This window comes from Equus quagga, chromosome 5 (genome assembly GCF_021613505.1).
Source record: "Equus quagga isolate Etosha38 chromosome 5, UCLA_HA_Equagga_1.0, whole genome shotgun sequence".
Taxonomy (NCBI): Eukaryota; Metazoa; Chordata; class Mammalia; order Perissodactyla; family Equidae; genus Equus; species Equus quagga.
This window is the reverse complement of record NC_060271.1, coordinates 62,350,020-62,364,960: the sequence shown is the minus strand read 5'-3', so window position 1 is coordinate 62,364,960 and position 14,941 is coordinate 62,350,020. Positions and strand designations below refer to the sequence as shown.

Genomic DNA, 14,941 nt, shown 5'->3' with positions numbered 1-14,941 from the left:
AAGGCAGTGTTCACTAGGGTCTCCTCATCGTTATGATTTCAACCCCGCGACTCCCCTGCAGGAAGCAGCAGCTGCGGAAGCACACCAGGTAGCTAAATCATTTATGCAGTTCGGGGAAAATGGGACCAACACAGGGAAATGAGTTTTGTGGAAAAAAATAATTGTAAGAAGAAACAAATAAATAAGAATTGTCGGTGAGGTTTTTTTCCCCTTTAATGACAGCAAGGTGACCTCAATACTGTGGTTTAGGGGAAGAAAAAAATTGGCCAGCCAAAACCCAAAAGCTGTTTAGTCAGCTCCCATCGCTGGCAGGAAAGCTAAGCTGTTCAGGGCAGTCCCGCTTGAACCTGAGACTTGCTCATTAACTGCACAGCCGTCGTCAGTTTCCAAACCTCTGAGCCTCAGTTTCTCCACCTATAAAATAGGGGCAACAATGTCTTGCCATAAGTTTTTTTTATGGGCAGTCATTTTTCTTGTGCTTATCAATGACGTCCCATTGGGAAATCACTGGCCGCTGTGCAGAACTAGCATCAGGGCAGGAGGGCAGGCAGGGCATCCTCCCACACAACCCCACACCTGAATCTGTCATTCTAAATTCTGACCACCTCCAGTGATCAGTCGTGGGTCAGGCAAACCTGCTAACAGAAAACCAGATTCTAAAAGAACAAACTCAGCAAAAATGAAGAATAGGCTGAGTTGCCACACACATGCACATGGCCACATCCACACTCGTGCTCGTGCTTGCACGCATATATTTACACAAACTCAAGAACTTCAAAACTTATTTACTCCTTTGTAGTTCCTAGGAATACCCAATATCAAACAAGAAACTATCAAGGAGAGTGAACTAAGGAAATAGTTGCTTTCCTTATTCAGGGGGAGGAGGAGTTAAGGAGATGGGAGAAGGACTGACAGAGAAGAACTTTCACGTTAGTGGAGAGATATCAATTTAGCGCATCTTGAGCAACTTTTTTTAAATTAATGAGAATGGAAGGGAAACTATTGGAGTTCATCACACACATAGTAGAGGTAAGATTGCTTTGTGAAACCTTGTTTCAGTTGCCACGTGAATTTTTGTGCAGGTCACAATTAAAAACATTGCATCACTCCAGGACAGAGGACTCGGCTCCTGGTAAGGAAGCCGCAGCACAGACAGTGCCCTCCTGCCCCATGGTGCAATGGAGAGAGCCAACAAGACCTCTTCCGGTCACTCATCTGCTATTGTTGGGAAGGACAACAAAATGTCTCCAATACTGTTCTCACAGAGTTGTCACAGGGCATTCAATTAACGAGGTCACATAAAGTGCTTGGAGCAGTGCCTGCCATGTAGTTGGTGCTGTGTGAGTGTTGGCTGGTATTAGACTCACGAAGGCTGAGCCTGTGTCCACATCCACCAAGGTACTTAGATGTTCGTTCTGACTCTGAGCCCCTTGGGTCAGAGAGCACCCACAGAGGGTGTGAAGCTGGATTCGGGAAGGAAGAGAGTCTGGTTCTGTGCAGGTGTCCTGCTGGAGCTGAACCACAGAACCATGGACAGAATCCTCACCTGGGCAGAGAGGTCAAAGGTGGCTTCAGTCTGGATCCCTCTCACATTGCTCCCGTGGCCTCTCTCAGTCATTGCGAACATCCCACTGTATTTCTGCTCCTGGAGTTTACCAGACATTAGAAGGGAATCAGCCAGTCAGATGGTTGCTCAAATTGCAGACCTCTCAGATCATTATGAATGTTGGTGAGAGAGGCGGGGGTGAGTTAGAGATAATTATAAAAAATTCAGCCTAGTGACAGCTAATGTGGTAACAATATGACAGTCTCGATGCAATTTTAAAAAGATAGTCTTGAAATTCTTATTCCAAACAAGATTCTTGCTGACACTAATTCTGTTTTATCTTCTTTTTCTGCCAACACACACACACACATACACGCACACACACATCTAGCTACTGTGAATTTTTAAGGCTCTGTGTGGAAAAGAACATCTTTGAGGTACATGCCATACCTGGAGAGGCTGAAGCCACTTAGTTACATGTCCTGGGCTTCCAAGGTTCCTGATTGCACCTCCAAATAGCCAATAAATTATTCCACACTGGAAACAAGGACAATACAGGCCATTGTTAGGAAGAGTCAATAATTTAATGACCACTAAACCCACGGGTCAACCTCCGTTCAAGGAGCATCTACTCGGCTCGAGCTTTACATAAGCCCTGCAAGTGGCGAGGCTTCCGCGCCCTTCCCCTTCACTGCCTGTCAAGCTCCAGTTCCTCTCTGCACACATGGCTCATGTTCCCTCTCTTGGATGGAGTCAGTCCTCCATCCTCGGAGCTGCCCAGTGCACCCCATCAAATGACTGTTCCGAACTTTCATTCCGCCTTATCTGCTCAGGATCTAGCTTAGGGCCTGAAACGTAGATGTACAACAAAGTGTTTGTGCCCTGATCCAGGTGCCGACCACAGTCTGCAGAGATGAGTCCTGTCACAAGAAACAGCACACACGAAGGCTGACGGAAGAAGTGATGCTGCAAAACGAGCAGCCACTCAGCTTGGGATGAGACAGCCGGGGCTCAAATCCCAGTTCAGCTACCCACTGGCTGTGGGACCTTGAGCAAATGACATAGTAGCCTCAGTTTCCACGTCTTAGAAATGGAGTGGATGATGAGCACTCCCACTTACTGAGCACTCAAGCCTTCCAAGAATTGAGCTCCATACACACAAGCTCATTGAGTCTCACGACAACCCGGGGAAGAAGACATCATCACCCTCCACTTGACAGATGAGGACACCGAGGTTCAGAGGGGAAAGTGACGTGCCCAAGGTTTCACCCTGAGAAAGTGGTCAGGGCTGGGGTTCAATCTCAAGCTGCCTAATGCCTAATAGCACTTCATAAGGTTGCTGCAAGAACTCAGTGAGGGTCAACTGCCAAACACTTTGTCTGGTCTTTTATCAACCCTGGAAAAGTGTTGCTGACAAGGAGAAAGAAGAGCAGGAAAAAGAGAAGGAAGAGGAGAAGGCAGACTTCAGTGGGGCATTTGAAGGGAACAGGAGACTGATTGCAAAGACAGAGAGATCAAGCGGACGACATTGGCTGCATCTGCAGGTCAGCACCCCTTCACCCCCTCCGAGCCACACAGCCCCAGTTTTCCTCTGGGAAGCCCTCCTCCTCCAGAATCAGTCCAAATGGTTTGTGGCTGATGTTAACCTCCATCCCAGCTTTAGGATGAGCCTGGGGCCCAGGGCTGACTGATCTGCATAGTATCATCACCATAGGGATGACGGATGGAGGGATGGATCTGTGATCTGGGTGGGTACAATCAGAGTGGGTAAGCTCCTGAGGAAAAGAAGCTCTGTCTTTTTGGATGCAGTAGAACCTGGAGGAATGGGGGCCTGGTGCTGCTGGCTGCTCTCGCCATCACAAGAGCTGGCGAGTGAAGCCAACACACAGGGGTGAAGGTGGGGAGAAGGAAACAGAGACGAGAGATAAGAGAACTCGGGTCCCACACACTCACACTTGAAGCCTGCCACCCCCTGGACTCTTCAGTTACAGCAGCCAATAGACACCCCTTCTTTTCAGAATCACTGCAATCGAATGAGCCCTAGCAGACACACTGATCCCGAGGAAGACCTGGCAGAGAAGTGGCAGGAAAGGCATCTTCACATCCTTCCATCTGAGAACTGTCATCAGCCCCTGGCAAGAACCAGTCCCGGCACCACACGCGTGTGACCAGCCTGGCGCTGACTGCCGAGCCTTCATCGACTGGCGTTCCATCGACCCCAACTGCTTGACCAGCTGAAACGCTCTGCCATCGTAACTGATGGATTTCATTAGTCACATCTGATAGACGCAGTGCTTTTCGTTTGGAGAATCATAAAGCATCCTCGGAAGATGCTTGATGTCCTGCTTTCTCAGCACCCCTCTCCACAGAATCATTGTGGACCCTGCATCTTGCAGTACTAATTCCAACCTGGGAAAATGGCATCCATCCAAACAGTGATATTTTTTCCCTAAACCATCTTGGAAATCGAGTTAAAGAAAAATATTTTTCTGAAACTAAAAGAGATTGAATTTTCCACCCCTAAATCTCTTTGACTGGTGGCTAATGTGCTCTTCACAATATATTCCTTTTCTAGGTTTTAAATCCTTTCCTCCTCTTTGGAAAGGGGGGGGGAAAATCAGAGTGTTTCCTGCACATTTTGAAAGCTCCATTCACTAAATGCTCTCAGTAGGAGCACTGGGCTGGGGGAGTGAAACCTGTAGGTTTGCAGAAAACTTCAGCAGTTAACAGAAGTCTGCAGGACTCAACCCACACAGCCAGTTAAAATGTGGGCTCTTTCCCCATGTGCTGGCCAGCGTGTTGTCAAAGCCACGTCCCCTGAATAGCAGGTAAGTTGACTAAACAGGAGCACCCGGATGGCTCTAAGCAGCTGACTCCCTGGCCATTCAGCGGGGGCCTCCTGTGAGAAGCATGGACCCTCCCTCGCCCAGGCATAGGAAGGAGGCACCCAGCGAGCGACCACCAGGGTGAGCAGGTGAGTCAGACTGCAGTGAAGCAGACGACAAGAAGAAGGATTCAGGGTAGATTCTGGAGACAGAGCTGATGGGTGGACTTGGGAAGCGAGGACAAGAGAGGACTCCAGGTGACACCTGGGTCTTGGGCCTGAGTGCCGGATGGATGGAGGCCCATTATCTGTACGGGGGAAACTTGCAGGAGGAGCCAGGGAGGAGCGGACGGATTCGCTAAGACAGGGATGCTGAGACTGAATGAAGAAGGGCATCAATCCATTACAAGGGAGCAGCGCAACATGTCCTCCTGAGAGGGCGCTGTGTCCACTGCTGTCATTCTGTCCAAGGAGCGACCTGGCCACCGGCCCACCTCAGGGCACAGGACAAAGAGGTCTGTCTGTTCTGAGAGAGACTGGGAAAGTTAGTGGCAAGGAAGAACAAACAGGGAGGATACCTAACGAAAACTCTAAATATGTGCACACCTCGAACTGTTAGTTTGGGAAAGCTCTTTCTCTCCCTTCTCACTAATCCAGAAGAGAAAAAGGACAGCTACAGCATCGGGCACCTGAGGTCATGACCACAACACGCCCAAGGAGGGCTGGCAGCCTCCAGAGGCCACAGCCGGGGCTTCCTGGGGGCCGGGAACTGCAGCCAGGACAGGCTGAAGGGGCCTAAGGCTGGGGCCTCCGGCAGGGCCTCTTAACTTCCAAATGATGACTAGAAAGACAGACATCGTACAGTGGCCGGGGAAGCTGGTGGAACCCAGGTTGATTTCACCTCAGTCCACCAACTGAGCCACTACCTGGAAGACCACTGGGGAGGGCTCAGGGCCACATCTTAATGGTTACAGCCCCCACCACTCACCAAGCCCCTGCTGCATGCCAGGCATGGCATGGAGCTCCTCACAGGCATCATTGACTTAAATCTGATCACAGCCTATGAATGGGCATTAGCAGTGCCATCTTCATGAAGAGAAACCTAAGGTCACTCAGCATCATGAGTAAAAGGAACATGCCAGAACTGTGACTGAAGAATCCTAGATACTGAACGTGAACCCACATCATTCTAACTGTCTCCCCGCCGAGTTGGACAGCAAGATCTCTCATGCGTCCGCTGTGATAGGCCAGGTCCTTCCTACACAACATCCTGACAGCGGGTCTCCTAAAGAAGCTTCAAGTGCATTCAGGTTCTTTTCATTCCAAGAGCAAATGGGATACACTGAGGCACTGATGTGTTTTCTGAGACAATGGTGAGCCCAGAAGGGGCGGTGCTATGGACTGAATTTTGTTCCCCAAAATTTATATGCTGAAGCCCTAACCCCACTGTGATGGTAGTTGGAGGGGGTGGCCTTGGGAGGTAATTAGGTTTAGGTGAGGTCATGAGGGTGGGGCCATCTACAGTAAGAGGGTCCTCAACAGGAACTGAATCTGCTGGCACCTTGATCTAGGATTTCCCAGCCTCCAGAACTGTGAGAAAATAAATTTCTGTTGTTTAATGCAGCCCAAGCAAACTAAGACAGATAGTAAGATGGTTCAAATAAGGAAAAAAGGGAACAGCCATGGGGAAGAAGAAAAGGAAGCATGTCACATCTCTTCCGGCCTTAGAGTCCCTCCAGGCTGCATCAGCGTTTTGGGCAGAAGACCTTGGGCTGGCTCCCAAGCTAGAATGGGGACTCAAAGGCCTCAGGAAAGTCTCTCCCCCTGCACCTCTCTCACTCTCCCGCCCCCTGGCGGTGAGCCGCTCTCAGAGCCAGTCCCCGCCCAGCCTGCACTTCACTGTGTGAGTACAACTGCATTTGTGCAAAGCGCCCAGGGACACCCCGAGCCTTTGGAAAACACACACCTGGAGGGAGAGAGAAAAAGGACCCAAGGTCTGCGGGGTGCAGGGGACTTTGACAAATTGATGTTGACGCCCCCTCCTCAGGTTGACAGCCAGCCCATGTGAAGGTACAAAAGGAGAGCCAACAGAGGTCACTGGCTAGTCTTGGGCTGGCAGTGACATCTGGGGATGCCCTGACCAGCCAGAGCTCATAGCAACTGTTCCCAGCGCACCACATCCCCTCCCTGGACCTCTCCCTCCACAGCCAACAGGAGAGACAGCCACGCCCTCCTGGGCTGACCTCAGGAGCACAGTCTACACATTCTTCTAACAGTCCAGGATATTCAAGCACAAGGGAAAAAAATCCCCCGCAATGACTGATGCGTGGGAAAGCAAACAGGGTTAATAATAATTTTTGTTAAATTTTCAAAGTTTTTTTTTTGTATTGTGGTACAATACAAATTACCTATTTGCCATCTTAGCCATTTTTAAGTGTTCAATTCAGTGGCATTAAGTACATTCACAGTGTTGTGCAACCATCACCACTATCCATTTCCAAAACTTTTTCATCACCCCAAACAGAAACTCCGTATCCATTAAGCAGTAACTCCCCGTTAGCCTCTTCTCCCAGCCTCTGGCAACCCATAATCTACTTTCTGTCTCGATGAATTTGCCTAGTCTAGAAATTTTATATAACTGGACTCATACAATAATTGTCTTTTTGTGTCTGGCTTATTTGACTTAGCATCATGTTTTCAGAGTTTATCCATCTTGTAACACGTACCATAATTTCCTCCCTTTTGTAGCTGAATAATATTCCATCATATGTATATACCACATTTGCTTTATCCATCCATCTGTTGATGGACAACTTCGTTTGTTTGCTCCTTTTAGCTTTGTGAATGATGCTGCAATGAACGTTGGCCTACAAGTATGTTTGAGTCCTTGTTTTCAGTTCTTTGGGGTATATACCTAGGAATGAAATTGCTGGGTCATATGGTAAATTCTGCACCTAACGTTTTGAGTAACTGCCATACTGTTCTGATTCTATGCTTTCATTTAACACTCGTGTCCTGACACTTACTAAATACCAAGAAAGTAGGGGGTGACAGTCTCCAAGGAGTTTGCCATCTAGTGGTAATGAGACGCACACAGTAATGAGACGCATGAATAAACACATCAATTTAGAAGGGGTACACACTAGGACAGACAACTGTAAGGCACAGAGGCAGATGACAACCCGCAGATGGGATTTAAATTGCAGGCCCGAGGGAGGCTTCCCCGAGGGGAGGAAACTTGAGCTGGGACTTGAAGAATGAGCAGGTGTCGGCCAGGTGAGGGAGGGGACTGTTGTGGAGTGGTCCAGAGGTGGATGAGAGGAACCGAAAGAAGGCCCATATGGCAGATCTCCTGGGGAGGAGGACAAAGCGGTGTAGACGGGATCCAGAGAGGTGAGTAGGGCCAGACCACACAGGACCAGTGGGCACATCGAGAATTGGAGAGTTTTTCTTGGGGCTGGCCCTGTGGCATAGTGGTTAAGTTCGGCGTGCTCTGCTTTGGCAGCCCAGGTTCACGGGTTTGGATCTGGGTGCAGACCTGTGCCACTCATCAGCCGTGCTGTAGCAGCATCCCACATAGAAAGTGGAGGAAGACCGGCACAGACGTTAGCTCAAGGCTAATCTTCCTCAGCAAAAAAGAAGAAGAAGAAGAAGAATTGGAGGGTTTTTCTAAAGCATAATGGGAAGGGGCTTTAAGCAGAGGAATGATGTGATCAGAGAAAAATTTTTAAAGATCTGTTTCTTTAAATCTATTCAAATTCCCTGCTAAGATATTCAGGAGTAAAACTTTTTTAAATGTTTTTATTGCGGAAAGTTTCAAACAAAATAGAAGAGTATAAGGAACTCTATGACGGCCATCATGGGCTTCATCTTTGCCCCAATTCGCTTTCCCATTCTACACCTCAGGTAATCTTGAAGTTTATCCCAGACATCCTACCATTTCACCCGTAAATATCTCCTATACATCTGTAAAAGATAAAGGCTCTTTTTAAAAACACAAGCCTAAAATATCCCACCTAAAAATATAACAATTCTTTAATATTGTCAAATAGCCAATGTTCAGATTTCCCCAGCTGGCAATTTTTCTTTTTAGTTTGTCATTTGAACCAGGATCTAAATAAGGTCCACACATTGTGATTGGTTGAAACGTGTCTTAAGTCCGCTTTAAACCACTAGTTGCCCGTCCCTCATTCATTCAAACATTCCCCGTGCAGCTCTATGCACTAGGCTCTGTGCAAAACTCCGGAGATGCAGAGCAGAGGGCTCCAGAGAGCTGGAACCCCCGGTGGAGACTTCCCCATGGCCACACCCCACCAGGGGCCTGCTGAAGAGAAGGCAGGTGTGGGGCAAGATGGTGAAAGCACAAACTGAGGATCATGAGTCTAGCCCAGGATCCTCTCGTGTTTCTGAGACGGGGATTATCCGATGCATCTCAGTTGACTTTCTTCTCTCTGGAAGCCACAGCGAACCCATCCAGGAGGCAAGAGACCCTGCCTGGCTGAAGTCACAGAGAAGCCATTCTCCCCTGAAGGATCTAACTGTGGGTACCCTCACCACAGGATGGCACTCACAGATTTTTTTCTTTAATTTTTACCCATTTTTAAATGTCTACACTGCAAACAGAAATAACTACCATCTTGGACCCACCAACGATTGACCTGGCTTCTTGTCTGATAGTTCTCTCTTCATGCTCTAATTATAATTTCTCCCCTCTGGGGACATCAGGACTGGATGTTTGGATGCAGGAACTTACTTTAAGGCCAAGTGGTGTCCAGGGAGGGAAGAGAGGGCATGTACAGGGCCATATGAATGCCCTTCTGTTAGGAGACCTAGGGTACACGACGGGCCATGGCAATCACGCCCTCCACACTATTCTGTTTACCATCCTTGGAGAGCTGGGACACACAAAGCAAGCCCACAGTATGATGCCTTTATATACCCACTTGATCAGCAAAAATGGAAAAGTCTAGGAACGCCAAGTGATGTGGAAACATTACACAGTAATATTTCACAGTAGTCAAACATTACACAGGAGTCAAAAATGAATGAACTTCCATTCATATATCATCCTCAAAATGGCAAAACCATGGAAATGGAGATTAGTGGTTGCCAAAGGACAGCGATGGGTGGGAGGTCTGGCTGCAACTGCAAATGAGTAGCACCATAAGTTTCTTTGTGATAAAACAGACTTCTATCTTGATTGTGGTAGTGGTTGCGTGAAACTATAAATGGGACCAAACTGCATAGAACCACACACACACTCACACACACACAAACACACAATGAATGCCAGGTAAAAACTAGTGAAATCTGAACAAAGTCTGTAGTCTAGTTAACAGTACTGTACCAATGTTGATTTCCTAGTTTTATATCGCTTTACAGCTATATAACGTGCCACCACTGAGGGAAACTGGGTAAAGAGTTCATGTGACTCTGTGTACTATTTTTGTAACTTCCTGTGAGCATTTCTATTTCAAAATAAAAAGATTTTTTAAAAAGTAAATATAAACGAATACAGTGGCATGCAACAATATAGATTAATCTTAGCGATGACATTTAAGTGATGAAAGTAAATCGCAAGTGATTTTGATACTGTTTTTATAAAATTTGAAACAAACAAAAGTAATTGACACAAATGCAATAACACTAAACAAACAGAAAAGCAAAGGAAAAACAAATACAGGATTGGATAGAATGGTTAAAGAGGAAGTCGGAGGGATGGGTTGTAAGGTGTACCATCTTAACCATCTATTCCAGTAAACAGACTGGTACCTCCAGGCCTCTATTTTTCTCTCCTTGCCACTCAAAACCCAGTACCAGGCCATGAAGGGTGGATGCCCAGCACCTCTCACCTTTACCCCTGTGGCCATGTCCGCTGTGGAGAGGACTTCTCCTATGACAAGGCTTCGGCTGATAAAATTCTTTGTTTTCTCTGCCTGAGAACATGACAGACCAATGTTAAGGTTTGCTTATGGTTTCTGACCTTTCAAATTAACATTTTTATAACAAACATATGTTACTTTTATAACAATAAATTCAACACAATAAAAGCAATTTTTTAACTAAAAATAATCATCACTCTACTGAAGTAAATGTTTTCAACCTTTTTTAACGTGGGCCTTCTGGTCTCTGGCCACATACAAAGTGTTTAAAGCCTTTTCTCACACTATAGAAAGTAGACTGGGTTCGCCTGGAGGCCAGGCTCCAACACTCCGCTCAGGTCTTGCGTTGTCTTCACCAAGATCGTCCCTCAAGGTCACTGGAGCTGGACACCCCCACGGTTCTGCCTAGAACACAGTGCAGCCTCTCTGCACTGATGCTCGACCAAGGGGCAACGCCTGGCTCAAGTCCAAGCCACAGTCTTGATGTGAAGACAGAGGGTTGGGGAGGTTTCCAAACATTTTGGACACAGGAAAAGCAATATTCTTCACTTTCCTTTCTAACCATAGACCATCTCAGGGTCTGATAACTTAAAAACCATGAGGTCCTGGTTCGTCTTCACTGCCCTCTTCTCACTCCCTGTACACAGCAGCCACAAATCCCAGAGCTGCAGAGGCCACTCTTTTCCATCGGCAAGAAATGAGACAAGGCAAAAACACTGTCCCTTTTTTAAAAATTCAGAGGCGGGTGGCATTTCCCTAGAAGGTGGTGGGCCCCTGAGTGCACAGATTGCAATTATCCATTGTTGGAATTAATGCTAGCCTTCCTTATTCGCCAGTCTCTTCCGAGACTCAGCCAATAAAAGCTGGTGCTTGTTGCCGTGTGTACGTGTGTGTATACGTGTGTGTGTGCCTGTGGGTGCCTCTGTGCCTATGCATACATGTGGTATGTGCGTGTAAACTGCCCACCAGCAGCAGGATGATAACCAACCTTCCTCAGTGACTCCCAGTTTCCACACTGGCTTAAGCTTTCTCCCTAAACACACTCTATGTTTTCCCCTCCTGTAGGTTTTTAGTGTTTCTCTCAAGCATTATTAATTTTATCAAACAGCAGACTGTCAAGATTTATGACTCTTACTGTGGTTCCAACCCAACGCATCTTGTATTGATTATTTCCTAAAATATCTCCAGGCTTGAGGAGAAACCATTGCACGGTTCCAGCTCCAGCTCACACTGGAGAGTTAGTCACCAGCAAATAATAAAAAACAACTGTAGCAGATATTTGCAGACTTTTTCAGGCCCATGTGTCCTCTCTCCCACGGATCCTCACAACCACCTTCCATGAGAGGCCAAGCAGGACAGGAAGTACTGACCCTATGTAACAAACGGAAAAGTCTAGACTCAGGGAGGTCAAGTGACTTGTTCAACCAGGGTCACCTAGCAAGTGGCAGAGCAAGGACCAGAAACCAGGTCTACAGACTCCTCATATGGATGTCATGCCCCCATCTCTCACTGCCCCTCATTGCTAAGCCGCAGGAAGCCCCGGCACCCTGGGTGGCCCAGCCTCCATCACCTGTCCACTCCTATTTTGCACCACCAGCCTTGTCCCCAGAGAGCACCTGACATCAACATATCACAATGCCCAGGAATCATCATCAGAGACCCTTCCTCACCTTAAACCACCTGCTCTGCTTTAGCCAAACCTAAACCATCGGGAGTAAGTAAAACCCTCAGAATCTCCAACTGGTCACCGTTTTCTGCCTATTTCAATCTCTCCATATACTGTTAATACAGGAGTATGACTGCCATTAGAAGTATTCGACTGTGGTCATTTTTACTCAACAGTTTGAAATAAATTGCAATCCCATTTGCTGAAGAATCGACCCCAAATTTAGCCATCTTGGAGCATTATAAACTGTTTATGATGATTATTTTCCTTCCTCACATCTTTGCTATTAGATCTGACGGGAAATGCCACTAGGAGTTTGCCATGGATCCTCTGATGTTGACTTAAGCATTCATTTGGACTGGCCCATTTCAAGAAGTCAAGTGAAAGTTCCAGAACTAACACTAGGCTTAATTTGATTGACTGCCTCCCTGGCACCTATCTTTAACATCTCCTCCACACACAAATTCTCTCTCTTCTCCAATCCTTCTTTCATTTCTGATCCATTAATTGCTACTAATTAAAGAACGTCTAACATTGACAAGTTTCCCCTCTCATTCATTTGGCAACATAACTGCATTGTCTATACTGATAACAATCAATCTACAATCAACATGTGTTTTCAGCATAAATTTTTACAGTGTTTCTACTCTATCAATAGCTGCCTTCATTTAGACTTGATATATTCAAACTAAACTCAATTCCCATATCAGCACATTAGTTTGTAGTCATTTTGAATGATAATGATTCTATAAATCTATGGATAATATTCCCAACCCTGTATTTTATCCTAAATTATGCCCCTGCTATTCACATTTCTGCTTAATAAATTCAGTCTAAACCAGAAGGAAGGTAGTTTTCCCTAAAATACCCCTATTTCTTTGTAGAGCACTTGATGTAGCAGAACTTTATGGTGCAATATTCTGTTTCAAGTCAAATTCTGCAAAAATGTATATTTTTGATTTTATAAGCCCAGAGTCTCTAAAAGGCATATATTCTTCTTCAACTAAAATCAACTTGATTCAGCACTGCTTGGGTGTCTTTAGTCTGAGCTGTCTTTCCTCTGACTTTAAAAGACCATGCACAACCCCTCGGCAGCCCCAGTTAGGCGCCCAGCCAAGGGTACTGGGCAGAAAGAAGTTTCTGGTCTTAGTTTACTGGTATCTGTTGTCAAACTTGCATATTTCCTCCTTCTATTTTCTGGTTTCAATTTTCTATTTCATTTAAGTCTTCTCTGTCTAATTGAATACATGTCCTTTGTTATAATTAGCTTCCAATTATTTTAGAAGCAGAAGGGGTCAGAGTAAAGTATACACATAAAGAAAATAAATGGGCTTCCAGGATTCAGTTGTCTGAGCCTTCTCTACTCTCGCCTACGGGGTGAACCAGTCCTGACCCTCCCTCCCTCAAAAGAGATCCCAAGGCTGGCCACTTCTGACATCTACCACCACCGTCGTATGCCTGGACTTCCATAACAGCTTCCCAGCGGGACTCCCTGCTTCCACTCTGCCCCTAGCATCAGGCATCATGATTGTTTTTTATTATGAAGGTAAAATTTACATGCAGTGAAATGCACTGACCTTCAGCGCATGAACTGTGGTCAATTATCTACCTGTGTAACTAACCATCACACCAATTAAGATTATAGAATATTGCCATTCCCCCCAGAAAGTGCCCTAATGCCCCTTTTCAGAGTCCCCACCCCCACAGGCAGCCACTGTTCTCTTTTTATCACCACCCACCAGCTTTGCCTGTTCTTGAACGTATATGAACAGAATCATACAGTACGTACTCTTTTATATCTGCCTTCTTTCATGTAAATAAGGCACCTATGTTGTCTTCTATATCAACAGTTCATTCTTTTCTACGACTGAATAGTTTTCCATCTATGAATATTCCATAATTTGTCTCATTTCTTTTTCTTCTTTAAACGTAGGCTTTTTTTTTTTTAAAGATTGGCACCTGAGCTAACATCTGTTGCCGATCTTCTTTTTTTTCTTCTTCTCCCCAAAGCCCCCCCAGTACATAGTTGTATATTCTAGTTGTCAGTGCCTCTGGTTGTGCTATGTGGGACGCTGCCTCAGCGTGGGCTGACAAGCGGTGTCATGTTCGCACCCAGGATCTGAACCAGTGAAACCCTGGGCCACCAAAGCAGAGTGCATGAACTTGACCACTCAGCCATGGGGCTCGTCCCTCTCTCATTTCTTTTTTTCTTTTTTTTTTTTTTTGAGGAAGATTAGCCCTGAGCTAACATCTGCTGCCAATCCTCCTCTTTTTTCCGAGGAAGACTGGCCCTGAGCTAACATCCATTCCCATCTTCCTCCACTTTATATGTGGGATGCCTACCACAGCATGGCATGCCAAGTGATGCCATGTCCGCACCTGGGATCCGAACTGGAGAACCCTGGGCCACGGAAGCAGAATGTGCAAACTTAACTGCTGCGCCCCCGGGCCAGCCACCCCCTCTCATTTCTTACTGGTGAACATTTGGGTTGTTTCTGGTTTGGGGCTATTATGCATAAAGCTGACATAAACATTCACGTACAAGTCTTTTTGTGGACATATGTTTCCGTTTCTCTTTTGTAAATCCCCAGGAATGCAATTGCTGGATTAAAGGGGAGATTTATGTTTAATATTGCAAGGAACTGTCAAACAGTTTTTCAAAATGGTTGTTCCATTTTACACTCCCACCAACAATATATGAGAGTTCTAGTTTCTCCACTTCCTCAACAGTATTGTCGCTCTTTTCCATTTTTGGCTATCCTGGAGGGAGTGTCATCTCATTATGGTTTAAATATGCATTTCTCAGATGACTAAAGATGCTGAGCACATTTTTATATGCTCATGGGCCACTCGTATACTTGCATAAAGCGTATATTAAAGTCTTTTACCCATTTTGGCTTGCTTGTCTTATCACTGAGCTCTAGGAATCCTTTCTGTATTCTGAGTACGAATCGTTTGTATCTGGACCTAAGTTTTTGTCAGATACACGCACTCCAGATATTTTTTCCTAGTGCATAGGTTGC

The 14,941-nt window shown here is 46.1% G+C and overlaps 1 protein-coding gene across 1 annotated transcript in view; it reads right to left on the bottom strand.

Annotated features, from left to right (window-relative positions):
* Positions 1 to 14,941, bottom strand: part of ACOXL (acyl-CoA oxidase like) — a 256,960-nt gene that overhangs the window by 221,793 nt on the left and 20,226 nt on the right. Inside the window, exons 3-5 of the mRNA XM_046662297.1 lie at positions 10,223 to 10,306; positions 1,997 to 2,083; positions 1,547 to 1,645 (exon numbers count right to left, since the gene is read on the bottom strand). Of these exons, the coding sequence (XP_046518253.1) occupies positions 1,547 to 1,645; positions 1,997 to 2,083; positions 10,223 to 10,306 (270 nt within the window). The remainder of the gene's footprint in view (positions 1 to 1,546; positions 1,646 to 1,996; positions 2,084 to 10,222; positions 10,307 to 14,941) is intronic.